A 27480-nucleotide genomic window follows, 5' to 3' on the forward strand; every position below is an offset into this window, starting at 1 on the left:
GAAAGCAACAGGAAGCCGCCGGCTTTTTATTTATATATTTATATACACATATACAGCAGGGGGGAAAGCGAGCAGGGTAGGAAGCGACGAGCTTTTTTTTTTTTTTTTCCCGCCACCCAACCAGGCTCCTGGCGCGAGGGCGCGCGAGCCGTTGGTCCAGGTGCCTACTTGGTGCGCGTGCGTGGGACGGTTTAGAGCGGAAGCCGGGCGGCACGGCGCGGAGTCTCGCGCGCCGGGTCCGCGGGGGGTCTCCCCGTCGGTGAGTAAACGACGCGAGAGTGACGCCAAGCGCCGGGAGGCAGCGCTGTCGCTCGGACGGAGCTGATGGGCAAGCGGGCGGGGGGAGGAAGGGAGGGGAATGGACATTGGCGGTGGGGAAAAAAAGAGGGAGCCGAATGAGCCGGGATCCTTGCCTGCCTGCCTGGTCCGTTTCTCCTCCGCCCTTCTGGCAGGGCTGCTCCGCGCCTTCCTTCCCCGAGGTGCTCGGGCTCTCTGCTCCTTGAGGCAAATCTTGGGATCGGGCCGTGCTTCGGGAGCAGCGACGCCCTTCGGTGGCCTGGCTTGCCTGCCCTGGCTTCTTCCTGCTGAGCAAACGAGCAAGGGGTGGGTGGGACATTCAAGAGGGTCGACCAGTGCTTCATTTGGAAGAAATGTTTGTGTGGGGATGTGAATGAGTATGGATATGCTGTAGTAATTTCCCTGAGACTCGCCAGAATTTAATTTAATTTATTAAATTTATAATAGATTTAATAATCTGTATAGAACTCAATATCGTCTGTAGGACAGAAGGTAAAGAGGGGGGACATGATCGAAACATTTAAATATATTAAAGGGTTAAATAAGGTTCAGGAGGGAAGTCTTTTTAATAGGAAAGTGAACACAAGAACAAGGGGACACAATCTGAGGTTAGTTGGTGGAAAGATCAGAAGCAACATGAGAAAATATTATTTTACTGAAAGAGGAGTAGATGCTTGGAACAAACTTCCAGCAGAAGTGGTTGCTAAGTCCACAGTAACTGAATTTAAACATGCCTGGGATAAACATATATCCATCCTAAGATAAAATCCAGGAAATAGTATAAGGGCAGACCAGATGGACCATCTTTTTCTGCTGTCAATCTATGTTTCTATTAAGCGCAACATTGTGCCTACCATCCCTGTCTTATTGTTTTCTTTTATCATTACTTTATTTATATTACGCTTATACAAACTACTATCATATCTTTGGTGCTCTCAGTGTGCATAAAAGAAAATATACATTTGTTAAGAATCATGAGGTGCAACACTTAATGATTGTCATGGGGATCAAATAAGCAACGAGGAATCAAACAATATTATTATAAATCTTAAGGATACAAGCAACAAGTTACAGTCATACAGTCACAAGTGGGAGGAAATGGGTGATAGCAATGATAAGAAAAATTTATATATACAGTATATAAAAATTTATATTTATATATAATTTGTATATATAAATTCATATATATATATATGCGATTCATATATATATGAATCGCAGGGTAGCTGTAGTTCAGCCGTTCAAATCTCACCATCCGCTGAAGTTTGATTCAGCCTTCCTGCCTTCCTTCCAAAGTGGGTAAAATGACCCAGATTGTTGGGGCAATATGCTGATTCTGTAAACCACTTAGAGAGGGCTGAAAAAGCACTATGAAGCGGTATATAAGTCTAAATGCTATTGCTATATGTCGAAAACCTTGTCCTGGTAGCTGGGAGATCTTGCCCAACGCCATAGCTGTTTTAATAAGACAGTCCACATACCCACCCCATACATTGCCATGCTCCCTTCCTCTCTTTTGGATCCAAGCAAGAATTCAATCTGTTGGTTTGATAGTGGAGACAAGCTCGGAAAATGAGCCTCCACTCTCAAATAGCCTCCTCCACCCCCACCCCGCAAGGACTTAAAACACAAGTCAGTGTTATTGTCAATGCAGCTTTAATGGATAAATTCCTAAGGGCTGTAAATGGGTCGCATGACTTGACTGAAATTCCAATGGTGAACATTATTCGCCACATGAAAAAACCTCTGCAGAATTGGCATACACACGATGTTCGGCTGATTTTCCATTCATTTAATTTTGTTTTCCTCATAGAATGACTGAAAGTTTTATTTCTTGAAATGACGGGACAATCTGTTCAACTGGTCAACCATGTAAGAAGACATGAAAAGAGTGCCTTGAGTTGGTGATTGAGAAAGGATTGGCCTGAGAAAGTCATAAACTACCCAAGAACATTAAGTGAGGAACTATAGTTCCTCCCAGCAGTGGCTACTAGGAAAGAAATTCCCTGCTAGGCAGGGTATGGATATAGAATGGACAAATCTTTTCAACTTTACTTTCAGTTACATATCTAAATATCAGCCAATATCAGCCCTTTATGGTAGCCCAGTTTAGGAAACTGATTCCATAAAGATTACTGGAACTTTACTTTATTGTTGCAGAATATAATAACACAATCTTGACAGCCTGATGAAAATTCTCTCTCTATGCTCTTATACTAAAGTAAATCAAGGTGAGACAATCTTGAGGGCTTTTCCCCCTCACTCCTTCCAGAGGGCTAGGCTGGTGTTTGCGTAAATGCTGTTGAATTTCTTCTTCAAGAGCAACTCCATGTTCCTCTTCACCTATGGCTATTCAGTTCAAGGGCTTTGCACTTTAGGTCAACTGGTAAATCTATGACACGATTTTAAAAAGTGACTATGAAAGTCAGAGTCTGGTCTCCTTCACACCCAGAGAGGATCAAGAGTGCAAGAGAATAGATCAGGAGCTGGATGAAAACAGACCTTCCAACAGGAAATTGGCCGGATCAGTTGGAGCCACAAGTTTGCCTACTAATCATTTCAAAGTTCCTCCTCCATATATATCAACACAACCAGCATTTCTGACATTCCATATCTGGAGGGAAGAGAGAAAACACAGCTTCCAGAGCAGAACATCTAAAGCTGTCTTCAGGCTGCCTCACTTGTGAGTGGAGAAAAAGGCCTGTAGATTTCTAGTTTGGAAAGAGTTAGTGAATCCTCTTCATATGGAAATGTATTAAGCTAAAATTAATAAGCCCATTTTGTCATGCAATCTTTTTAACCTATTCTGTTTTCCAGATCTTAACAAAAGTTTATCATTTGTACATAATTCAATACCAATTTCTGATTATCTTCTTATCCATATCAAACCTTTCTTTTAACCGAGTAGATGAAAACGGTTGAAAACAATTGTTGTCTTGACTTTATATAAAATTGTCCCTCCTGTATTAATGTATCATAGGTGGGGTTTTTTTTCTGTCTGCTGTTTTAGAGCTTGACACTTCTAATGGAACCTTGTATAAAAGAGTTTTTCTACAAAGTCTAATTTTATACATTTTCAGATAGAGATTGATTAGAATTATGGAGCAGATAATTCCATCCCAGTTTATTCTATAGCTTTCACGAGCCAAAGATGGTAATGATTGATATGGTAGTTACATATATTAATCTTCCCATGCTTACTGTTCTAGCTTTTTAGTGTTCTTTTTGCAGCAGAAAACATGCTCCATTCTTAGCTATTGCCTCTCTAATAGTAAAGTAACACTTGATAATTAAGTAGAAAATGCTGTATGACCACTAGAATGGCTAGATACACCCTCGGTGAAGTAATCTTTCTTCTCTTGTATGTTTGCTGAATATGACTTGTTTTCATGCAAATTCTGGTTTGTTTGCTGAACTTTTCTTGGGAAAGAAAAACTTGCTTTACCTTTTTTCAGTTTGAACATTTCCCATAGACTGTTCTGTTTCTGTATGTGCAAATCAGCTTCACTTAACATATTTTTGTAATGGCATTTTTGCTGGAGCAAATTCTGTAAAAAACTATGTAGGCGTTGAGAATAACTATTTTGTGTTATAGTTAATGCTTACAATTTAACTAAGCTTCTAAGCTAAGAATCTCACACAAGTGAAAAGCAAAATGGGAAGAAGTAGAGGGGGAAAAATAACTGATGTTCAATTTAGGTTTGTGTATAATTTCAATTTTTAATAGTATATGGAACAAGTGAGTAAAATTGGCAAAGGTTAATTATTACTATTTTTTAATTTCAAAATAGTTTCTCTTTTATATGTCACTTAGATGAAGCTACAGAAGTCCTGAATCAGTACCTGGAACCAGTAATGGGCTGGATGAGAGCCAGGAGATTAAAGTTTAGCTTCAACACATTGAAGATTCTATAGGTATGTGGTTCTCTATTCAGAAATTGAAATTTAACCTATTCTTTCTTGGAGTCCATTTCAGAGTTTTCAGGAAGGCACTTTGTTCCAGTTTTGACCAATGTTTATTTATTTATTAGATTTGTATGCCCTCCCTCTCCGTAGACTTGGGGCGGTTACCTTATCACATCATGTTGGATATTGCTTAGGATAGTGAACAAATTATGTTATCCTTTGTCTGGAAGTAGGTTGACTGTAGTTTGGAAATAGGTTGTCTGGAAATAGGTTGACTGTAGCTACAGTTATAAAACAATCAGGATGAGTGTTTCCATGCCATGTACAGTATGTGAGGCTGTCTTTGAAGATTTTGTGAAATGACACTTTATAGCTGAGCTCTTGCATTGTCTACTAAAATGCTGAGCATTCATAACCTGATTTTTGGCCCATTTCTGTACATAATTTAGAGTCCTTCTGTGGTTTTAAACTTGTTAATTTGAAAAACTGCATTGAAGTAACAGAAGGAACGTTTTTCAGAGAGATCCAATCTAGAATTAAGGAGAAATTTCCTATTAGGGAGAATGATCAGAGAAACAGCTTAACTCCAGAAGTTGTGGATGCTCCATCACTGGAGGTTTTTAAGAAGAAACTGGACAGCCATTTGTTTGGAATGGTATTGGGCGTGAACCTTTGTTGTTCGCATGCCAAAAGGTTGTTTGTGTGTGCGGTAGAGCATGCCCATGTACCTACACCGATTCCATCCCACCACGCATGTGCAGCTGCCTCTGCGCATGCGCACAACGCCCACGCACAGGTGGACAAGCCTCACTGAAACCGAGGACGATGAAAAAATGGGCAGACAGGCAAACCAGAGGTTTGGAAAAAGAGACTTCCGGTTTGCTTGTTGTGTTGTTTTGTGCCCTCAGGAGGCTTTAGGGAAGATTCTGAAGCCCTGGAGTGTGAAAAACAGTACAACAGACAATCCAGAAGTCCATTTTTCCAGACTTCTGACTTGCCTGTTGGGCGGTTTTTCGCACTCCAGGGCTTCAGGAAGCTTCCCTGAAGCTTCCAGAAGGTGAAAAGGCCTTCCCCAAGGCCGAAAATCTGCTAGCCAGCGCACACATGCATGCTGGAACTTACATAGGACAACACCTCTCATGGCCTCTGATATGGCTTCACATGGCATCAATGGCACATGTGCCATTGGTTCATCATCACTCCTCTAGGGTTTCCTTCTTGAATAGTGAGTTGGACTAGAAGACTTCCAAGGTCTCTTCCAACTTTTTTTATTCTATAATTCTGAAGTCACCTTGGAGGAAACCACACCATTAATGGCAAAACTGGGGATTTTAAAGACTTGGTCTTATTGATAGAAATGCCCCATCTTTGAAATTGTTTTAAGAGGAAGGCTTACCTGCATCTATTCCATTGTCTTTTTGGGAACAAGATATCAGTCTTCCCAACTGGTGTATGCTGCTTTTAAAAATTATTTTATATAACCACTGGTGTATTTTCATTTATATGGAAGCAAATTTGAATTGAAAAGTTGTATAGACTCCTCTAAATATAAAAAGAAAAATCCAAGATGCATAAAGCTAGAGAGTGTAAACTACAGGTAGAGACTTGAAAATCATTTAAATAAAGAGTAAGAATTACAATGTGGCCTTGGTCTGTGATTGTAGATGGTCCTTGACTTACAAGTGGTTGCTTAACAACTGTTTGAAGTTATGACAGATTTGAAAAAAAGTTACAACCTGTTTTCAATGTTACGACAGTTACACCACATGAGTGTATTTCAGATGTTTGGCAACTGGCTTGCATTTATAATGTAACGTCTCGGAGTAATGTGATCAGCAAAAAATGTCAATGCTCATTGGATAAGCTAGAAATAATAATAATAATTATTATTATTATTATTATTATTATTATTATTATTTATTAGATTTGTATGCCGCCCCTCTCCGAAGACTCAGAGCGGTTCACAACAAACAATGTGACAAATCCAATACTTAAAAACATCTAAAAACCCATATCATTAAAACCATACAACTCAGTCATATCATACATAAACTATATTAGCCTAGGGATATCTCAATTACCCCATGCCTGGCGACATAGGTGGGTTTTCAGTAACATACAAAGGCAAGGAGGGTGGGGATGGTTCTAATCTCTGGGGGGAGTTGATTCCAAAGGGCCAGGGCCGCCACAGAGAAGGCTCTTCCCCTAGGTCCCGCCAGACAACATAGTTTAGTCGACGGGACCCGGAGAAGGCCAACTCTGTGGGACCTTACCAGCCACTGGGATTCGTGCGGCAGAAGACTGTTCCGAAGGTATTCTGGTCCGATGCCAAGTAGCGTTTTATAGGTCATTACCAACACTTTGAATTGTGACCGGAAACTAATCGGCAGCCAATGCAGGTCGTGGAGTGTTGAAGAAATGTGGGCGAAACTAGGAAGCCCCACAATTGCTCTCGCGGCCGCATTCTGTACGATCTGAAGTTTCCGAACAGTCTTCAGAGGTAGCCCCATGTAGAGAGCGTTGCAGTAGTCAAACCTCGAGGTGATGAGGTCATGAGTGACTGTGAGCAATGACTCCCTGTCCAAATTCCAAATTGGAATTGGACTTAAGACCACATGATTTGCTTAATAACAGTAACAACTTGCTTTACAACCATTATAAAAACTATTGTAAAATCAAGCCCAGTGATATGGTGATTTGATCTAAAACAACCTATTTACTTATAACCAGGATTCCAGGGACAGTTGTTATTGTAAATCGAGGACTACTGTATTTCACTTCAACAAGGTTTCTAAATTATTCATATTGCTAATCTAATTCTAATTCTATTCTCCCTTAGGCTGATTTTCCCCTTTCAGTGTGGGACACTGTGTAATCAGTGTCATCAGATTATGTACAATGGGACTACGAATTCATTTTGTTGTTGACCCTCAGGGCTGGTTCTGTATGGGCCTGATAATCTTTGTCTGGCTTTATAATACTCTCTTCATTCCAAAAATTATCCTCTTTCCGCACTATGAAGAAGGACATATATCTGCAGCTGCTATACTATGTAAGTCAAGTTTGTCATTTTCTTAATTCTATCCAATTCCTACGTGGAAATAGAGTAGACATCTACATACTTTTCATGTGATTCTGCTTGACAGTTTGGTATTGCTTCTTTAATATTCTTCTTTTATATGACAAGCATGAGGTAGAGTGCCTTTAAACTTTCAGACATGTGTATGCAATTCTTCTCTGTAAATTCCAAAAATCCTACTAATTAAAGTTTTCTGAATGGAAATGTATCTGTTTTTCAGGCTACTATCTATTTTCATTGTTCTGTATTGCCTCGTTGTTAAGAGCTTCAGTAGCAGATCCAGGGAGATTACCTGAAAGCCCAAAGATACCAATTACAGGTACAGTTTATATCAACATGACTGAAGTTGTGTGCTTTAAATTGGTCAAATACCCAAAATATCGATCCATGTTTTGATCTGTCTCGTGGTGGAAACTGCTTTGGTTGCCTAAGTCTTTAAGGAATTGATACCCTTGATCTTCTGAATCTCTCAGCACCTTTTCATATCCTCAGTCATGGTATACATTTTGACTTATATGCAGGTAATCCTTGACTTACAAGCATTCCTTCAGTGATTGTTCAAAGTTACAGCAGGACTGAAAAAGAATGACTAGTTGTAACATCACCCCATCGTCACATGATCAGAATTCAGGCACCCTAGCAACTGCATGTGTTTATAATAGGTGCGGTGTCCTGGGCTCATGTGATTGCTATTTGGAACCTTCCCAGCAGGCTTCTGACAAGCAAAACCAATGCGGGAAGCCAGAGTTGTTTAATGATGGCATGACAACTGCAGTGATTTGCTTAACAACTCTGGCAAAAAAAAAAAAAAAGGTGGTGAACTGGGGCAAAGCACATTTAAAAACCTGCCTTGCTTAGCAACAGAAATTTGGGGCTCAATTGTGGTTGTAAGTGAAGAATTACTATACAAATTTACTGGCTGCTTTCAAGAAAACACTGACTGAAGAGCTTGATGGGATTCTGGAAAATACAGTAATACCTCGTCTTACGAACTTAATTGGTTCCGGAAGTAGGTTCGTAAGTCGAAAAGTTCGTAAGACGAAACATTGTTTCCCATAGGAAACAATGTAAAAGCGATTAATGCGTGCAAAAAGAAAAAAATCGCAAAATGGCACTCCGCTGGGCGCCGCCGCCCAGCTGTCACCTTTTAAAACAGCCAGGCGGCTTCTCGGCGTTCTCAGAACCCGAACCCGAACAGCGCCGCTGCTGTTTCAGAAGGTGACGTCAAAGCTCCGCCCATGGAATTCCCTATTGGGATGCTCCACCTCCTTTCCAGCCTCCAGATCGGCCGAAAACGCTGCTGCTGATCGCAAAAACGGCGCTCCATTGAACGCCGCCGCCCAGCTGTAACCCTCTGAAACAGCCGGGCCCTTCTCGGCAGCCTCCGGAACCCGAACTTCCGGGTTCGGCGTTCGAGAAGCCCCCCGGCTGTTTCAGAAGGTGACAGCCGGGCAGCGGCGCTTCTTGGCGGCCACCCGAACCCGAAAAGTTCGGGTTCGGGTTCAGGAGAACGCCGAGAAGCCCCCCAGCTGTTTTAAAAGGTGACAGCCGGGTGGCGGCGCCCAGCGGAGTGCCATTATGCGATCTGCGGTGGGTTCGTAAGCCGAAAAAAGTTCGTAAGAAGAGGCAAAAAATTTCCGAACCCCGGGTTCATATCACAAGGGGTTCGTATCACGAGGTACCACTGTACCTTGAACTGACAATTGCTGACAATTGCAGCTTGCAAATGAGGCTGGGGAAAGTGGGGTGGGCAGGACAATTGCATGCCGACCAAGAATACCCCAGCCTTGATTTCCATTCAGGGGATTGTCCAAAAAATTGGGCGTGTGATGTAACTGTAAAGTTTATTGATAATTTCCTTTGTTTATCTGTCACCTGGTTTTTCTGTCAATGTTAATATTCAAGAAAGTAAGATAGACCTTCAAAATAGTTTTTAAAATGAGGTGTTTTTTTTTAAAGAATAGAACACCCTAACATTCTCAAAGCCCCCTGTAACAATTGGCCTAAACCAGAGGTAGGCAAAGTTGATTTTTCTATGAATTATGGATTTCAACTTCCAAAATTCCTGAGCCAATCTTGCTAGATCAGGAATTCTGGGAGTTGAAGTCCACGTGTCATAGAAGAGTCAACTTTGCCTACCCCCACCTAGACTAGAGAACAACCAACTAAATCTCCATCTATCAACACAAGAGCCAGCTTCCAAGCACAAAGAGAAGAAAACGTAATTGCTGTGCTATGTTGTAAAATTGACTGAATGTCCCAGCAGAAGAGAATAAGAAAGCTGATCGTTCTTTCTTGCCTTTCTCCATGCAATGTAGGTTTCATTGCTGGATGATTGGGAAGTGGGGAAAGAAAATGAGGAAAGGGTGGTTAATTCTTTCCTCTTTGAAAAAGCTTCTATTGGCAACAGTGGATACTCATAATTATGGACAATATATTTGATGAGAGAGGGAGGGGGAGAGAGAGAATTAGGACTCAGATCCCTAGAGACCTTAGAATCAAGTATTGAAGCAACATTAAACAGAAGAGGCAGTATGTTATAATTAAGATAAGTGCCTACTGAAATCCCATGTGTGTATTGCATGCAAATAGAAGAAGTTTAGGTTATATTCTTGATTTTTTTGAATTATATTAGTGCAATCTGGAGAAGGTTCTTTTTGCGGGGATGGGGGGGGGATGCAGATATCCCCAATATTCTAGAAACACAGATACAATACTTGTATGGTCAGATACATTTATTCTCTGCTTTTCCTCCACAATTACACTGTGGAGCTTTGCCTTCTGTTAATGGTAGCTCTCTTATTAAAGAGTAACACCTTTGTGACATTGGCTTTATGAGAACAGACTGAAAATCAGTTTCCCATCTGGCATTATTGCTAGTTTAATGATCTTGAATATTAGATTTCTAAACTGCCAATGTGTAAGTATGTCATTTTTCACCAAGTTGAGAAATATGGCAACTCACAGAAAACTTAAAATCAATCTTTATAAACATTTTTTTTTAAAAAAATGGATTATTCATTATAAATGTAATTTTACGGAAGTACTAGGTTTAGTATACATAAAAGAAATGTTGGGCTATTTCAATGTCATTCTGTTTAAGTTTCTGTTTCAAAATAGCTAACTTTAATGGGCTCAGATATAAACATAAAAATATGCTTATAAAGCAAATATAGGTATCATAGCTTGCATTTAAAGTTCTTTTGTGCAGAATTAAATGCATTCTTAAAAATAAAATTAATTTAAAAATACATGCACAGATAAATATTGGAAGCAGTTAGATGTACCTAAATATATTTAATTTGTATGGACTATGTATAAGTTTTAAGATTTAATTTAAATTCTGAGGTTTAGCTGGATATTATTTTCAGTGTGGTTTTATTATGACCTGCGATTCCATTTTCAGTCTCTACATGGGAAAATCCAATACTTTTAATTGATTACAATAAGGGACATAATTTTATATGCTTCCTTCTAAAATTCTCAACATTCGTCCCTATAAGTACAAGAAGTCTGTGGTTGTTTTTGACGAGAAGCAAGAACTTAGCAACAATTCTGCCTTTCTGTTAATGTTATTTTTGTTTCCCTCATTAGAAAAAGACCTTTGGGAATTATGTAACAAGTGTAATATGATGAGACCAAAGCGTTCCCATCACTGCAGCAGATGTGGGCATTGTGTTAGGAGAATGGATCATCACTGTCCATGGTAAGAGGACTCCAGTATGTCATCTAATTTCATATTTTTTAAACTTCTAATTTAATTATAGTGACTCAGTAAGCTTTTTCTAATAATTAAATTCTTCTAAATTTTACAGCAGGGGTCACCAACCTTTCGCACCCCAGGAACCACTTAATTCAAAATTTTAAATTCCATGGACCACTAATATGATTGGCCTAATGACCAGCTGCCTGGGTGTGGCTAGTCATGTGACTGGGTGGGTGTCACTCACATCAAAATGCACCTTGCCAGCCTCTAATCGCCCCTCCCCCCTCCAATACACTCCTCTCCTGCCCACCTGGGCTCCTTAGGGCCCCATCAGGAACCAGTTATTGGAGCTAAGCAGCCACCATGAGAAAGAGTTGGCAAAACAGCTAGCTCAGTTCAAATTGGATCTGACCAAAAAAGAGGCTCAGCATAATCACCTCACTGGCAAAAAAGATCAGAAAATTAGACATGACTTACCTAACGACTGCATTATTATTATTATTATTATTATTATTATTATTATTATTATTATGTCAGTACAACACAGCAAACGAGATCACTATGCTGGATTTCGTATTTCATCACCAGTCGGGCGCTTCCCAAGCACCTAGGACTGTGTGATGTAGCGGCGAATTATGTTTGCCCATCCCAGTAAAGCGGCTTTTTGCAATTGACAGATGGAGATTTTGACAATTCGATGGTTTTCAAATGTCCGCTGAGATCCTTTGGTACTGCGCCCAGCGTGCCAAGTACCACTGGGACCACTTTCACTGGCTTATGCCAGAGTCGTTGTAGCTCGAATTATTATTATTATTATTATTATTATTATTATTATTATTATTATTATTTAGATTTGTATGCCGCCCCTCTCCGTAGACTTAGTAGTAGAATTTCCAATTGTGGTTTTAAGTTCAGGACTACTGGCATATGCTATATAATCATCCTCTGACCTTATTACAAGAAAGATATTCATTCAAGAGCAAAAAGATGCAACTTTATAAAAATTCCCTACGTAGCTAAATTGCTTTTATCATTGTGAAAGGTTATAGCTGGTAGAACTGGATCTCTATAAATTGAGGTGATGAAGGCAAGGAAAGGAGGAGAAATGCAAAGGAAAGTAAGAGTGCAATGTTTTTTTGTTGCCACAAATCTTTCAGACACTATGGGAAACACACTTCTCCCCTTAGAGGCCATTAGGGTTTTTTGACGCACCTGCTTTAGTGTTGAATCTTATGAATCTTTGACGTTCCTCTGTGTTTATATTGTTTTCTGCAGGATTAATAATTGTGTTGGTGAAGATAATCATTGGCTATTTTTGCAGTTGTGCTTCTACACACAACTCCTGAGTTCGTACACACTCCTACTTGATTTCTGCCACTATTACTACTTTGAACCACTAAGAAGAGTTAATGCGGTAAGAGAAGCTTCTGTTTGTCAGAATAGGATAAAAAGTGTGCGCTAACATATTTTGGTCATTGAAATAGTTGCTTTTGGAGCAGGGAATTCACTATCTCACTTTCATAGATCGAACATTACTATTACACTCCCAAATCTGTTGGGCATTTGGGAGGACAGGATAAGAATCCATGAGAATTATGGGATAATCTAGAGCAGGGCTTGTCAAATTATGGCCTTTAAACCACACTCTGCTTGCCATCTGTATAACCACAAGAATGGATGGGTAGTAGGTAGCAGATTGCCAGGTCTGAGTGTCTGCTGAGATTCCAGATTGGGTTCCTTGGCCTGCAGATCTTCCAACAGCATCCAGAGAGGTGGGGTAGCATCTGACCCTTTACAAAAATAATTCCCTGGGGAGGGACCAGGCCAAGAGAGAAAAAAGTGAGCGGAGAAGAAAGAATGAATGCCCTGGGAGAGCAAGAGAAGAAGGGAGGTGGTGAAAAGGTAGTAGGAAATATAAAATAATTATTTATTTTATTTTAGTTTCAAAAATGTTTGGTAATCCTCATTTAACGACTGTCTCATTTAGCAACTGTTTGCATTTATAACAGTGATAAAAAAGTAACTTTGTAATCAGACCTGGCACTCAGGACCGTTACAGGTCTGTGAAGCAAAAGAAAGCTGATCATACAATCATGGTATCTCATTTAGTGACCACTTTGCTTAATAATCAAGTCCCAGTTGAAGCCACTAAACAATGTCAGCTGTAAAGTCAGCTAAATTTGGGGATGATTATTATGTATGGAGTTGAGATCTCATCCATTCTTTATTCTGTCCTTTGGCAATAAGGAACAAATATAGTGAGGAAAACCTGTTTTATCAAGACAAAAATTCAGTATAATCAATATTTCATCTTACATGGTATCAACTGCAGCAATTAATGCCTTGTCATATTTCATTCTTTCTCATATTCTTTACACTAAGTGGTCTGAAACATCATTACCTTCCTGACTAATTATAGGACTAATTTTATGATGCATCATAGCCACAACATCATATGCAACAATTGTCACAACTGTTCATTAGGCTGCACTGCAGTTAAAATCAAATTATTGGTTACTTGGGTTTTTCCCTCCCAGATTTTAAAATCTAAATAAAAGTAATATCTAGTAGGTGGTGACTCAGAAACTTTGTTTTTGGCAAACTTCAGCAAGATCCAATCCATAAAAAATTTAATGTTTGTAATGTATAAAAATTAAAAATGAACTTCCATTAGGTCTATGTTAAATTAAATAGCTTGAAGATAAAAGCTTTTCTTATGAACTAACAGATATTAGTGTAGTAGAATTGACTATAATTTGCACATTCTGCTGGAATGACTGCAGCATAGAAATAGTATTTGATAAAGGAGTAAAATAATATAGATCTTGTTGGAAAGTCTGCAGATACTGCAGTTGTTTGTCCAGTAGGAGGAGTAATTTTGCAAGATCTTTCTAGAAAGGAATTGTGTGCAACATACAGATTTCTTGATAATTATCGGAAGTCATTGCAAATCTCAAAATTTAATAAACTCTCATAGGGAAACCCGAGTTGTTGCAAGACTTAGTTTTCACGATAGTTTTTGCTCAATTTGTATTTTTAAAGTGTATCATGGTTACTATGTAGAAGAGGATCAGAGGCATCACTGACCCCCGTAGTAAATAATCTACAGGGGTACAAAATATGAGTAGCAAAAAAAAAAGTATGAGGGAACACTTTTGCTACTCATATTTTGGCCAAAGAACCTGCAATTTGGGAGAACCTTTTTGCATTTCCTGCTTATCAGAATAACAACTTTAAACTGTTATATTTTCTTTCACAGGATGTCTTTGCGTTTAGACATGAGCTTGCCCTAACAAGAATATCAACATTCATGGGTTTAATTATGTTAGTTGGAATTACTGGACTATTTTATACTCAGCTAATTGGTGTATTTAATGTAAGTATTTAATTCCTTTGAAATATTTTTATGAATATATTTATGCAGTGCTGAAAGTATATAATCTGTTGTTCTTCAGCTGTTCAATTGTTTTCGACACTTTGTGACCCAGAACTTAACAATTTGCCAAATTTGTCTGTCAATAGCAACTAGTTTTTAATTTTTTAAAGCTCCAACTTGTGTTGTATTATGCAACAGTATTATCTAAACATCTTGTTTTGTTCTGACCTTTAACTTTTCTAAGCAACAGGGTTTCTCTAATAGCTCTTGCCTTCACATTATGTATCTATAATATTTTAAGTTTTTTGCTTCATTATAAGCGCTTCCCGGAAACAGTTGTATTTAATCTAGTACTGAGCAATTTGTTCTTCTTGTCATCCAAAGTGTTCTCAGCATTTCCCTTCCGGTAGTATAGTTATATAGGTTTTAGTCTTTATTCATTCAGCCTTTCTGATAGTGCAACTTTCACAACTATTTGTTACAACTGGAAAAACCATACTGTTAAATGATAAAGTTCTACAATTATTGGCAAAGAATGCTGGGACTAATGGAGAGACAATTAGAAAAGAATCATGGAACATTGTTTTTGTATTTGATAATTAATGCATGACCATTATATGCATAAAAACAGAGTCTGAAATACCCCAACAGATGAATAGTTGGTAAAGAAGATAGCAAAATGGACTTGCCTGATTAGGCAAAGGACAATAACTACATTAGTGACTGGAATCCTTTATGGGTTTTTTTAATGAACAAAAATTGATTTACGTGATTTATAGATTTATAATTTATAGGTAGACTATGAAAAGAAGGGAATTGTAATCTTAGCATGTAATTTTAAGAGAGAGACGTTAAAATATAAATATATTTATAACCATTCTTAAGATCAGAACCTGCTTCTTTATAACATTGCCTTTTTCCTTTCTTATCTGATCTTTATTTTTTTCCTTATTTCCTTTATTTCTTTTCTAAAATTTGTACTGTCCTATTATAATTTCTTTACTAAAAGTTATAATCAAAAATTATTTGCCAGGAATGAGTTAAAAATATAGCAGAGGGGAAACAGGCAGATTTGAAGACTTAGAACAAATGCTTATTACAATTTTTTAAAAAAAGATTGCTGAAGTTAGTTGAAAGGCCATATCTCTGAACTCATACTGCGTAGTTGGATGGCAGCATTAAAAAACTCCCTTTGCTTGCAACTATCATACTTCTCTTGATACAAGCACCAAAAGAAAAACTCAAGGATTTTCGTAAATACACGTTTGAAGATTTCATCTTTTAGTACTTTGGGCCCAAATCAGTTTGATGTTAAAGGGTCAAAACAGAGTTGGAAACCAAATAACAGCCATTTTGTTGGCAATAATATGTTCACAGTGCTGAGTTCCAGCAACCAGGCTCAGAACTTTATTATCATTTGACTGAAGTTTCTGGACCATTTTCAGAGGCAGCCCTGCATTAATAGTAATTCAAATGAGAGTTTCCCAGAGGATGTATTATTGAAGCAGGCTGATCCCCATCTAATTAAGATTGTGGCTGGCACAGAAGCTTATGCAGAAGAAGCCATCCTAATCTATGGTAACATTTGTGCTCCTAATGATAATTATGGATCATGAGCACTTTTAAATTAAGAGCACATTCTTTGAAGAAGGTGTGTTTGCTTGCAGGACAGGATGGACCAGCTCAATTCAGAATTAACAAGCTACCATAGTAATACCGTCTTGTCATAATTTAGTTTCAATTTATTAGCATTTTTCTAGTCCATTATATGTGACAAAAAACCAGTGTAGGTCATCCAGTGTTTTTTAGGAGTTTGATGCAGAGGATAAATAGTTGGCGATGATGAAGACATAACCTTAAGTCCCTAAACTAGAAGATATTAAATTTGGTGGTCATTAACTTGTGCGCATCCTCTCTTTCACTGTGCTCTGATACGGTTCTCCCTCTCTTTGTCCAGTCAGAATTGGGACTGTGATCTGGAAGTGTTCCAGCTACCTTTCTCAAGCAAGACTAGTGTACCTAAAACTGGACTGTTTCTAGAAGTAGTGTCTAGGATTCTGCCTAGCCTCTGGCCCTAACACTTTCATCCTTCCATCGGCTGTTCCTGAATTATCCCCAACCTGTTCTTGAAATACGACCCAAAGTGACTTAATCAAGATTAAGTCTATCTTGTCTAGTCTAACATTCTTTCTCACTCCAGGGTAATATGGCTGATTTGGATTTCTTTTGGGAAGCCGCCACACTAGATCATGGCCCTGAGACTGTTCTCCAGGGAGCCTAAACGCTGCCCTTTTTTTTTCTTTTTTCTAGTTAATCTGTACCTTTTGAGGTGCCCCTACCAAGTTTTAAGTGAAATGATTGGGGAAGCATTGATGCAGAATCTAAGGATAGACATTTGGGTTGAAAATTTAATTGAGTAAAGTAATTTAATTCAAAAATCATATAATACTGGCAACTAAAAGATCAGTTAACAGATTAAATATCAGAATAGTCAAACTAGTACTAATACCAATACCAGTATTTATAATATCAATACCAGTAATTTTATTTCATAAACACAACTATTTAGTGATCTTATATCTTTATGTTTGCTTGAACTTTTAACTATTATGTCATATCTATTGAGGTTGCTTAATCTCTCTCTAACCATTTTGAGTCCTAATAAAGAAATATTTATACAAGGTTTTTGGCCTGTGATAGCTCCAAACCTATGAAGTTCTGTTTAAAATGAAACTTGTTCCCTAATAGAGAATTATAATTGGCTTTCTAAAGATTGCCTAGTTCAGCAGGAGTTGTTGGGGGGAAAAGTAGAAGAATCTACAATATGTAATCTGAATTTCATGTCCTGATCTTTTCCAAAGAAATCTTGTTTGGAAACTGGCCAGAACCAATAAATAATGGAAGATGAAAGTATCTACAGCACTCATGAAATAGGCACACATCTTTGGAATAAACTGTGCAGGGGCATTCAGACCTCATCTCCTTAAATGAATCTGGTCCTTCCCAGGACCATACAGCTGCCCTTGGCAGTTGCAAAGATTTCGGAGAAAAGGTATTTTGGTTGAGGACGTTGCTAACTGATGCTTCATATGCACATAGAAGCCCTAGAGCACGGATGTCAAACTCGGCGTGTCATGTTGCCATTGTGTGACATTTCGTGATATTTTTTCCCTTTGCCGATCTGGGGTGGGTGTGACCTACATGTGACGCATCCGACATGCGGGTCACTGGTTTGACACCCCTGCCCCAGAATAAAGTTTAGCAAAGAGGACAAATTCTGGTATTGTTATGGGGACACTTTGCTGTTCTTCTAGATGCACTTTTAAGAAGGAACAAAGGAAGTTTAAGGTCCTAGGGCAGTGACAGCGAACTTGTGGCACGGGTGCCAGAGGTGGCATGCGGAGCCTATCTGCTGACACACGAGCCATTACCCTGGCTCAGCTCCAATGCGCATGCCGGCCAGCTGATTTTTGGCTCGTCTGGAGGGCATTTTCGGCTTCCAGAGAGTCTCCAGGGAAATGGGGGAAGGCATTTTTGCCTCTGGAGCCTGGGGAGGGCAAAGAACAGGCCTACTGGACCCGCCAGACTTTTGGAATTGGAATGTTTCAGGCCTCCAGAGGGCTTCCGGGGGATGGCAGGGGAGGCCATTTTTGCCGTTCCCAGGCATTGAATTATGGGTGTGGGCAGTCACACATGCACAATAGTATACATGCTTTTGGCACCCAAGGAAAAAAAGATTCACCATCACTGTCCTAGGGCCAAGGAGACAAATGGCATGGGATAAGATCTTCTTACCCTGTCAGTTACCTCCAGCGGTGAATGCTCCTCTAGAAGCCCCAAGCCCCAAACCCTCAAAAACGGATTTGATACCCTTCCAGAAGACAGCAGTTCTTGTTTCTGGAGGTAGGATGTTCTATGGCTCTGGGATCACAGCAGAAAAATGTTCTTCTTGACCCCACCAGCTGGAATTCCTTGGCCGACAAAGTCTGCAGCTGAAGTAGCCTTATGGCTAAATATCACCTATCAATAGCCTGAATTATTCCTCATTTCTTTAGGTGTATTAGAAAGAAACTTAAAATCTTTTAGCATTTTAAAGCATTAACTAAAGAAGGCTTATCTTTATTCTTTGCCTCCATAATTTTTGCTAAAAAATCCCCCCAACACCACTTTTTGCCAGTGAGAAGATACTGTTATCTTTTAATGGATAAAAAAAATAATGTAATGTGCTTCATTGCTACAGGCAAGCAGTCTTTTTTTGTTGTTGCTATTTTTAGTTTAAAGTAGAAACAGTTTAAACCAGTGTTTCCCAACTTTGGCAACTTGACTTCTGGGAGTTGAAATCCAGATACAGTATCTTCAAGTTGCCAAGGTTGGGAAACACTGGTTTAAACTATTAAAACACTTGAATAGAAGGAAAAAAAATATGCTTTGGAGGGTTTAAATGTATTTAAAAGGAATCAGCCTTTCCCTGTTAAACACACCTGTAACTTGTAGGAAACTGTTCTTGTCTTATTTATAAAACAGTAATTATTTTCACCCCAAGATGTTACTTGTGATCCCTAGTTGTGATCCGAATTTGGTTCTGGCAGTGTATACATGTATACTATATGTATATTTCCTATGACTGGTGTTGGTATTGTTAATGTCCTGTGACCTATATTGCATGTGTTCAATGTCTTGTTAAAGAGGTGGTGAATTATTTTTCAGTGAGAAATTTGAAATGAGTTCATTTGCTTTTGGTTGCGAATGATTTAAAGAGCTGTTACTGAAATGGTAATTTCCTGGTATACTTACTTCCACAATTCCTGTACAAAGCTTATCAGTATGGTTCTAATCACTTAGCTGCTGATTTTTTTAAAAAAAGTACAAATCAGTATTTTTAGCTTTGTATTGTATTTCATGCACTTTTCAAAGTTTCAGTTATCTGAAGTCAATAATAAAAAAATCAGTCTGAAGTTAATGAAAATCTAGCATGATAAAACATATATTTAATATATTATACAATAAATTAGTATTTAGTTAAAATGAATAAAATATTTAGCATTTTTCCTTTTTTTAATTTTCTGGTAATTTTGGAGGCAGAAACATTTTGAATTCATTTTTTTTTTAAACCTAAATTTTACATTAGATTTTTATTTTGTCAGCCACTTATCTGGAGTGTTTTGTATAAATGAAAAATCCAGGTTATCAGTAACTGCTGAAAATAACAGGATAATCGCTTAAGCAGTGATTCTCTGATGTCATTGTGGGAGGTTAGTAAAAGAGGATTATCCATGACCCAGATAAAATAATTAGAAATTACTTGGACACTTACAAATGAATGATTTACTGTACTAATCTCATTTCCAAAGTTAGAAAAGATCTGTCTCTCAATATAATACTGCCAGATGTTTTTACTTGAAGTGCATCCTTTGAAGAGACTAATCTGAAGCCTAATTTTAAGGATTATCTTTGATTATTTTTATTTAAAATCTTAAACAGGATCGGTTTTTATTTTCCATATGTTATTGCAAATGATTAACAGAGTTAACAGATTTTTTTTTCAAAAGAACGATCATCTGGAGCACATTGTATTTAGATGTACATCGTGATATCTGTTTTTGGTATTGTTTGGAGGATCCTTCAAGTTAGTCTTTTGGAATTCTTGAATAGTTTAAAACCAAAACAAATTGGTTTCTTCACACATTTTTTATTAAAATAGTGGTCAATTGAACAAGTGTTCTATCCAATGTTATACTTTCAATGTATAATGAGTAGATCTGCGTATGAGACATTTTCAGACTTTGTTGTAATGAGTGAATCCAATCTCACTGTTATCCTTGGAAAAAGGAAAAGAATATTTAATTGCCTGACATTAGCCATTTTACAGATGAATTTTGGCAAGGCAAATTTGAAGTATGGGCTGGGGAAGGGTTGCACTTGCAGTCAATAGGTGGCCGATCTTTCAGTGGTTACAGTTATATGTCAGTTGTACTGTGATTACACTCTGGCTATAATTTTTTCAGATATCCTAACAATAAATTCAATTCATGCTCTAAAAGGCTTATCAGCGAACCTCATTTATGCTCTATTAATCTTTCAAGAATGAGGGCCTGGTAGAGGAGGTTTCTGGGAGGCAAACTATTTTAGCCTTCATGTCTAAATAGGCCTCTAGGAAACTATTTTGTCACTAAACGGTAGCAGCATATATCTTTACTGTTTAGGGAGAGAAGGATTGAACAGACTTAAGATTTCAGTGACTTGGGGGAAAGCTCAGAGCTCTTTCATTTCCATTTCTCTCCATTTCTCAACCCCTGTAAAGCTCAAATTGGACTGAATAAATGAGCTTTTTCGCCAATAAAACCTTCTCAAAACTGTAGCAGGAACTATATGGTTTTCTCATATTGGAAAATTTAGTTTATCCTTGCACCTGAATTCATTGGTTGACAGTCATGATATTTAAAGATCATGGTATAGTGCATCAAGTAAGCAATTAAAAAAAAGTATAGAATAGCCATCCTAGAAATGAGTAACAAATTCTAGTTCAGCTAATTTTCTGAAGCCTAATAAAGTAGGAACTGGTTGAATTTCAGAGGGCAAAGAATTCCCTAATGTTGGTCCTGCAGGAGAAAAAAGTTGTTGGGACTTCATCCACCTTTTCTTCAGCTTCTCCTGCATGTGAGATAGGCTAAAATTGATCAGGGAAGCTGATCCTAGATTGATCTTTCTGCCTATTAAGACATTTTCAGATGTCTTAATATTATTTTTTGACCAGTTGATACTATAAATTTTTAGGACTCTTGTTATTCCGTATAAGCTATTTTTATGTGTAATTTAAGATGCCACTGAGCTATGATGCCTCCAGCTGTGATCTCCTCAGATGTACTGAGCTAAGTAGGGTCATTCCCGGTCAGTAGCTAGATGTACAGCTATGGGAGAAAGCTTAAACACTACAGGAAATGTTGACAATTCAGAAAGCGAAACATTCCTTCGGAAGTGTTTTAAATTAATCAATGCCCCGATAAGGCCTGCTATTGCTTCCTGAGGTCAGGTCAGGGTGGCAAATGTATGTCTTTTTTTTACAGTTTTTACATCTAAATCTAGTCTGAAGGCAATTTTGCAATAATGTTCTTTTCTTGCTGTGTAAATGAATTTTTGTACAATACGGAAGAATTGTAGTCTTTCCTAAAGTTCTTATTTTTTTAATTGATTCACTTGATGCCATGTTCTTCCCATAGGGTATGTCATTCATGTCGAAAAAGCTATTCTTTTCTCAAGTATCTAGACAGCCACCCCGAGTTTTTGGAGAGGGGCGGCATACAAGTCTAAAAAATTTATTATTATTATTATTATTATTATTATTATTATTATTATTATCATCATCATCATCATCATCATCATCATCATCATCATTATCTTTAGCATGAGCAGATTTTCATTTTTTGGAGAATTTTTCCTTACCATTCATGCTTAGCATTTTGTTACATAATCATTCTATGGATTCTCACAATCCAGTATAGCTTTTGTATTTTGGGGTTTGTGAGATGTTCTCTGGGTAATGTTGTATGTTAAACACTGATGTTGAAAACTTTGACTCCAAGGTAGAGATCTAAGATTCTTATGTTTCTTATATAAAAATGTGAACATGTCCATATTTAAATTGTAAGCCCAATGCCTTGTGATGATATTTCTTGTGATTATGTGGGCACAGCATTGCCTTAATCTGAGGTGTGCATGTCTTTTAATTTGCTAGTCTAGATTATAATCATACTGGTTCCAATTCAAATACTAAGTAATCCTATCCTGCTTAGTTTTCAAGTTAAGTCAACCAGATGGCCATGGTTAAAAGTTTTTTTTTAAAAAATCCAGATAATGAAAATTCTTGAACTAGGAAACATACTGTAATTAATACATTAATGCTGTATTAATATGGTTATAACACTCTTTATAAGTGAATATTTATAGTGAAATGGAGTCAACAATATTGTTGTTGTTGTTGTTGTTGTTGTTATTATTATTATTATTATTATTATGCAATATCTGCACTGTCTGCTTAAATTTTGTTTTTTTAAATACCCCCATATAAACATGAAAATAAAGTAAGAATAGTCAAATGTAAGTTTATTCAGTCAGCCCTTTTTGGATTTTTTTTTAACTTTGACATTTTTTTGCATTACAGTGATCCCCCGCTCGTTGCGAGGGTTCCGTTCCAGGAGCCCCCGCAACGAGCGGGTTTTCGCGAAGTAGCGATGCGGAAGTAAAAACACCTTCTGCGCATGTGCAGATGGTGTTTTTATTCCCACAGCGCTAGCGAGGAGCCGAAGATTGGGGGCGGCGCGGCTGTTTGCCGCCGGCATGGAGGGCTTCCTAGCAGCCCCCCAAACCCGGGTTGGGGGTCCGGGGGGCGCTGGCTCTCGCCGCTTTCGAGCTGAATCCGGGAGCGAATTCGCTCCCGGATTCAGCTCGAAAGCGGCGAGAACGAACGGCAAGGAACGCCTTTTCCACGCCGTTCATTCTCGCCGCTTTCGAGCTGAATCCGGGAGCGAATTCGCTCCCGGATTCAGCTCGAAAGCGGCGAGAACGAACGGCAAGGAACGCCTTTTCCACGCCGTTCATTCTCGCCGCTTTCGAGCTGAATCCGGGAGCGAATTCGCTCCCGGATTCAGCTCGAAAGCGGCGAGAACGAACGGCAAGGAACGCCTTTTCCACGCCGTTCATTCTCGCCGATTTCGAGCTGAATCCGGGAGCGAATTCGCTCCCGGATTCAGCTCGAAAGCGGCGAGAACGAACGGCAAGGAACGCCTTTTCCACGCCGTTCATTCTCGCCGATTTCGAGCTGAATCCGGGAGCGAATTCGCTCCCGGATTCAGCTCGAAAGCGGCGAGAACGAACGGCAAGGAACGCCTTTTCCACGCCGTTCATTCTCGCCGATTTCGAGCTGAATCCGGGAGCGAATTCGCTCCCGGATTCAGCTCGAAAGCGGCGAGAACGAACGGCAAGGAACGCCTTTTCCACGCCGTTCATTCTCGCCGATTTCGAGCTGAATCCGGGAGCGAATTCGCTCCCGGATTCAGCTCGAAAGCGGCGAGAACGAACGGCAAGGAACGCCTTTTCCACGCCGTTCATTCTCGCCGATTTCGAGCTGAATCCGGGAGCGAATTCGCTCCCGGATTCAGCTCGAAAGCGGCGAGAATGAACGGCGTGGGCGGGCGAAGGGCGGGCGGCAGCGAGGAGTTTGCGTGGGCGGTGGGGAAACTCCTCGCTGACGCCAGCAAGAGGGGGAAGACTCAGGGAAGCCGCCCAGCAGCTGATCTCCCGGTTGCCATCTACGCATGCGTGCCCACGGGCACGCATGCGTAGATGGTATTTTGACTTCCGGGTTGAAAAATAGCGAAGTACCCTGTTCGCAATGGTTGGGGACGCAATAAACGGGGGATCACTGTATTTTTAATTTATTTTCCCTTTTGCCTTGTGGTTACTATTTGAATTTAAATTATTTGAAAGAAATCTAATACTGTAACTTTCATGACTTTGTATGTGAAACCTCTGGCAAACCCCAGTTCAAAATGAATGTCAGATTTCCCTTCTGCTTGGTAAGATAGTTTGAATTAATCTTGACGCAGGAGAGGTCATCTGCCAGCCCCGTCATTACCTAAGATCTAAAGACAAGTTTTCCTTGATGTGGCTGTATTGCTCAAGCTGAGGACGCTGAACTGCATTCTTTGATATTGGAGAGATTTTTTAATTTAATTTAATTGTCCTGTTCAAATAGGTCAGTGAAGACAGGATGAGACTAAGTGTTTACTTTTATTTCAATTTGACCAAGGTCTGAATTACAATCCCAAAGAAGGCCTACATGCTATACTGTGCAACTTGATTTTTAAAAAATAAGGAATTGCTTCTTAATTCAAAGTTTAAATTAAGGATATATTTTAATTTCAGAAAATACATGAATTATTTCAGTCAATAGCTCACTATTCTCAATATAATATTTGGTAAAAGAATAAGTGGCACACTAGTTTGATCAAGTATAACAAATGAAATAAATTATTTTGACTACAGCTTTAAAGATCCTTTATATTTGGACATTTGAAACATTTTTGTAAGCATTCTACATACGTGCTACTTGTATATATCTTTGAAGAATAACATTCTTTGTATTTTCATGACAGGAAGAAATATTTAAGATTTTTTTTCCTCTTAAAATAGGACATTACAAGTATAGAAAAACTGGCCAACTGTTGTGAAGAAATGTGAGTATCATTTTGAAAGTCTTTATAGAGCTTGGCAATAAAATGCATGTGTGCGGCATGCTTAGGGCATTAATGAAAGCTTAGCTTCCCTTTTTCACAATGATTCACATGGTGTTTTAATTAACAAAAAGTTCTATCTGATGCAAGCAAAACTATTCTCTCAAAGCATAGTCCAGAAAGGGGAGTTGTTTTGTTTTCTCTCTTTTGTTGGCAAACAGATTCGTTGATTATGAGAGACATGTTAGTTCTATAAGCGCAAATGCAGTTTGTGTTTCTTAAAAGTCTCAGCTGCCGCTGAAGTGAAAGAAAAGCTTTGCTTAATGGTGGCTCAGATGTAATTCATCAGAGTCAAGTAATGGATCCCCAGCCATCCTGTATTGTTCTAGTTGACTGAAGTGCACCATGGGAGTGCTGTCTTTCACTAATAATGCTGTCGTCTGTAGATCAAGACCTCGAAAGCCATGGCAGCAGACCTTCTCAGAAGTTTTTGGCACTCGCTGGAAGATCCTGTGGTTTATTCCTTTCAGGCAACGGCGACCACTGCGCATTCCCTACCACTTTGCCAATCACGTCTAAACAGATGGATGGTAGGCACAGATGGGTTCTCCATGCTGGATGTGTGTTGCAGGTTTTGTGATAATAGAACCATGGCACTCCTAAAGTCAATTAAAATCTACCCACCAATCTTAGACGTCACAACGTGCCCCAGGCTTTATTTTAATAATGAAGATCTTTATTCTGCTTAGGGATTAAGGCACACATCTCTATTTATGTTCAAAGTGTACTTACATTCAGACTAGCATTGCAGAGAAATCACTGCAGGTTCATAATAAAAACAATGATTGATCTACAAATATTACTTTTCTTTTGATACTGGATAATGCAATTGATTTTGCTAGAAATGCTGTCATTTACACAGATCAACAGGTTTGGAAGTATCATGACTGATTTCAATTTCTTATTTTTTTTTTATCAGTCATACTAGCTGGATTATGTAGAAATCTCTTTTTCCTATTCATCACTCCAATGCCTTTTTATTTATGATGCATGATATTAAAATGCAGCTTATCTCTGGAGAAGACTGGCATTTTAATAGTGGATTTTTAAAAAGAAGAATGATGTTTGTTCCTCATGTTTTTAAAAAATGTTATGTTAAAAACAAGATATAAAATCCATTGCTGTTTTGAAAAAAAAGGTTATAAAATGTACAATTTTATCTTCTTCGTACATGCAATAATTAGCCTTAAGTGCTCGATGTGTCTTAAAAGTATATACTGAGTTAAAAACAAAACAAAACTTATGCCATGATCCAACCAAAGTTAAGCACCTTTTAAATCCTACTTATATTAATGATATATTTAATATTTTTTTCATTCACTCCCAAAAGAACAGGCAAGCTGCTGTGTTGCAAATGGAATACTGTACTGGGAGAAATGTTTTTCTGGGTTTAAGCTGCAGTCCTACACACTTACCTATAAGTGATTTATTTTGAATACATATGCATAGGATTCTACTAAGTGCCTAATTTTGGTGCGATTGTGCCTATAAAATTTATCAACATCACTATATCATATATCTACTGAAAACATATACATTACTGTGTTGTTGTTTCTATGTACTATGTTTCTTGTTTTGTATTGTCACCACTAGAAGTATTTAAAATTTAAATTTCATGCATTCATAGATCGGGTAATATATGTTGGAGATATTTTAACAATAGTATTTATATAGTAAATATAGATGTTACATCTAGCATTATCTACTATGTATTATATTCTAAATAGATGATGTGAAGTGAAGCAGGCATGCCTATAAGATGAGATTATGATTGATAAAAATTGATAATTTGAGTTGTAGATAAATCAGTCTCTTGGTTTGTAGATAAATCAGTCTCTTGGTTTGCATCCCAGCTATTTTTTAACAGTAAAATTTTAGGAAGACCATTCTTTTGAAAATAATGTTTGCTGATCTGAGGCATTTTATATAAATAAAATCAGTGATCAGTAATCAGTTTTGAAAACTGTCTTAAAAACATCCATTTATGTAATTAAGAAGCATGAGCGTATGAAAGTGGCCTTGAGTTTCTGGAAAAAGGACAGGGTATTCTTCCAATAAATAAATAGGCTTAACTGGGAGGACATGTTGGCTCAAGCTCATGCTTACAACACGCATGATGCACCTATGCTAGGGGTGGGTTCCACTTACCTTCGCCACCGGTTCGCATCGCAACTTTTGGGTGCATCCCCTCATGCAAATTCACTTCTGCGCATGCTCTGAAGGTGATTTCAGCCCGAAACACAGCTGAGGAATAGCAGAGCTGTGCTTCGGGTGAAGAAATAAAGTTCAGTATTAACCCAGGGGTGGGTGGGAGGACTGTTTTCAAAACAGAGGACAAGGAGAAGCCATCCAAGCATTGAAAAAATCAGCAAAAATTCTGAAAAAAAGGTGGCAACATGCACAGACCAGCATAGACAGAACCGGATTTGTGACGCCATCTTCATCTCATCAGCAGGTCACTAATGGTTCAGATGACCTGGTCCAAATCAGAAGGAACCCATCTCTGACTTATGTGCATTGTTAGGAATGCATTTTTTCATTCAGTTGGCCTTATCTTATCATTTTTCCACTTATGTTTGCCAAATAAGTCAAGAAGGGAAAGATAGCTTCAGTTCTTGCATCTGTACTGCACTTTTGAGCCTTTGTGCTTATAAGATCTGCAAGCCTGCCATATGTAACCTTGAGGCCCATAGTTACAAATAGTCTAACTTACAACCATAATTGAGCCCAAAATCCATGTTGCTAGGTGAGAAATTTGTTAAGTGAGTTTTGCCCCATTTTATAACTTTTCTTGCCACATTTGTTAAGTGAACCTCTGCAAGTTGTT

The 27480-nt window shown here is 38.5% G+C and overlaps 1 protein-coding gene across 2 annotated transcripts; it reads left to right on the forward strand.

The window, feature by feature from the left end:
- On the forward strand, positions 1 to 26603 carry ZDHHC21 (zinc finger DHHC-type palmitoyltransferase 21). Of its 2 annotated transcripts, XM_070742549.1 has the most exons (10): positions 60 to 259; positions 2111 to 2980; positions 4112 to 4212; positions 7043 to 7255; positions 7503 to 7601; positions 10877 to 10988; positions 12264 to 12402; positions 14248 to 14364; positions 24553 to 24596; positions 25040 to 26603. In XM_070742549.1, exons 4-10 carry the CDS (start codon positions 7102 to 7104, stop codon positions 25170 to 25172), a joined length of 798 nt encoding a protein of 265 aa, XP_070598650.1. In that variant the 5' UTR covers positions 60 to 259; positions 2111 to 2980; positions 4112 to 4212; positions 7043 to 7101; the 3' UTR covers positions 25173 to 26603. The 2 variants fall into 2 exon arrangements, with proteins under 2 accessions (XP_070598649.1, XP_070598650.1); XM_070742548.1 differs by lacking the exon at positions 2111 to 2980 and having other exon boundaries at positions 1 to 259.
- Positions 26604 to 27480: the final 877 nt, after the last annotated feature.

Source organism: Erythrolamprus reginae, chromosome 2, assembly GCF_031021105.1.
Source record: "Erythrolamprus reginae isolate rEryReg1 chromosome 2, rEryReg1.hap1, whole genome shotgun sequence".
In the NCBI taxonomy this organism is placed as follows: domain Eukaryota; kingdom Metazoa; phylum Chordata; class Lepidosauria; order Squamata; family Dipsadidae; genus Erythrolamprus; species Erythrolamprus reginae.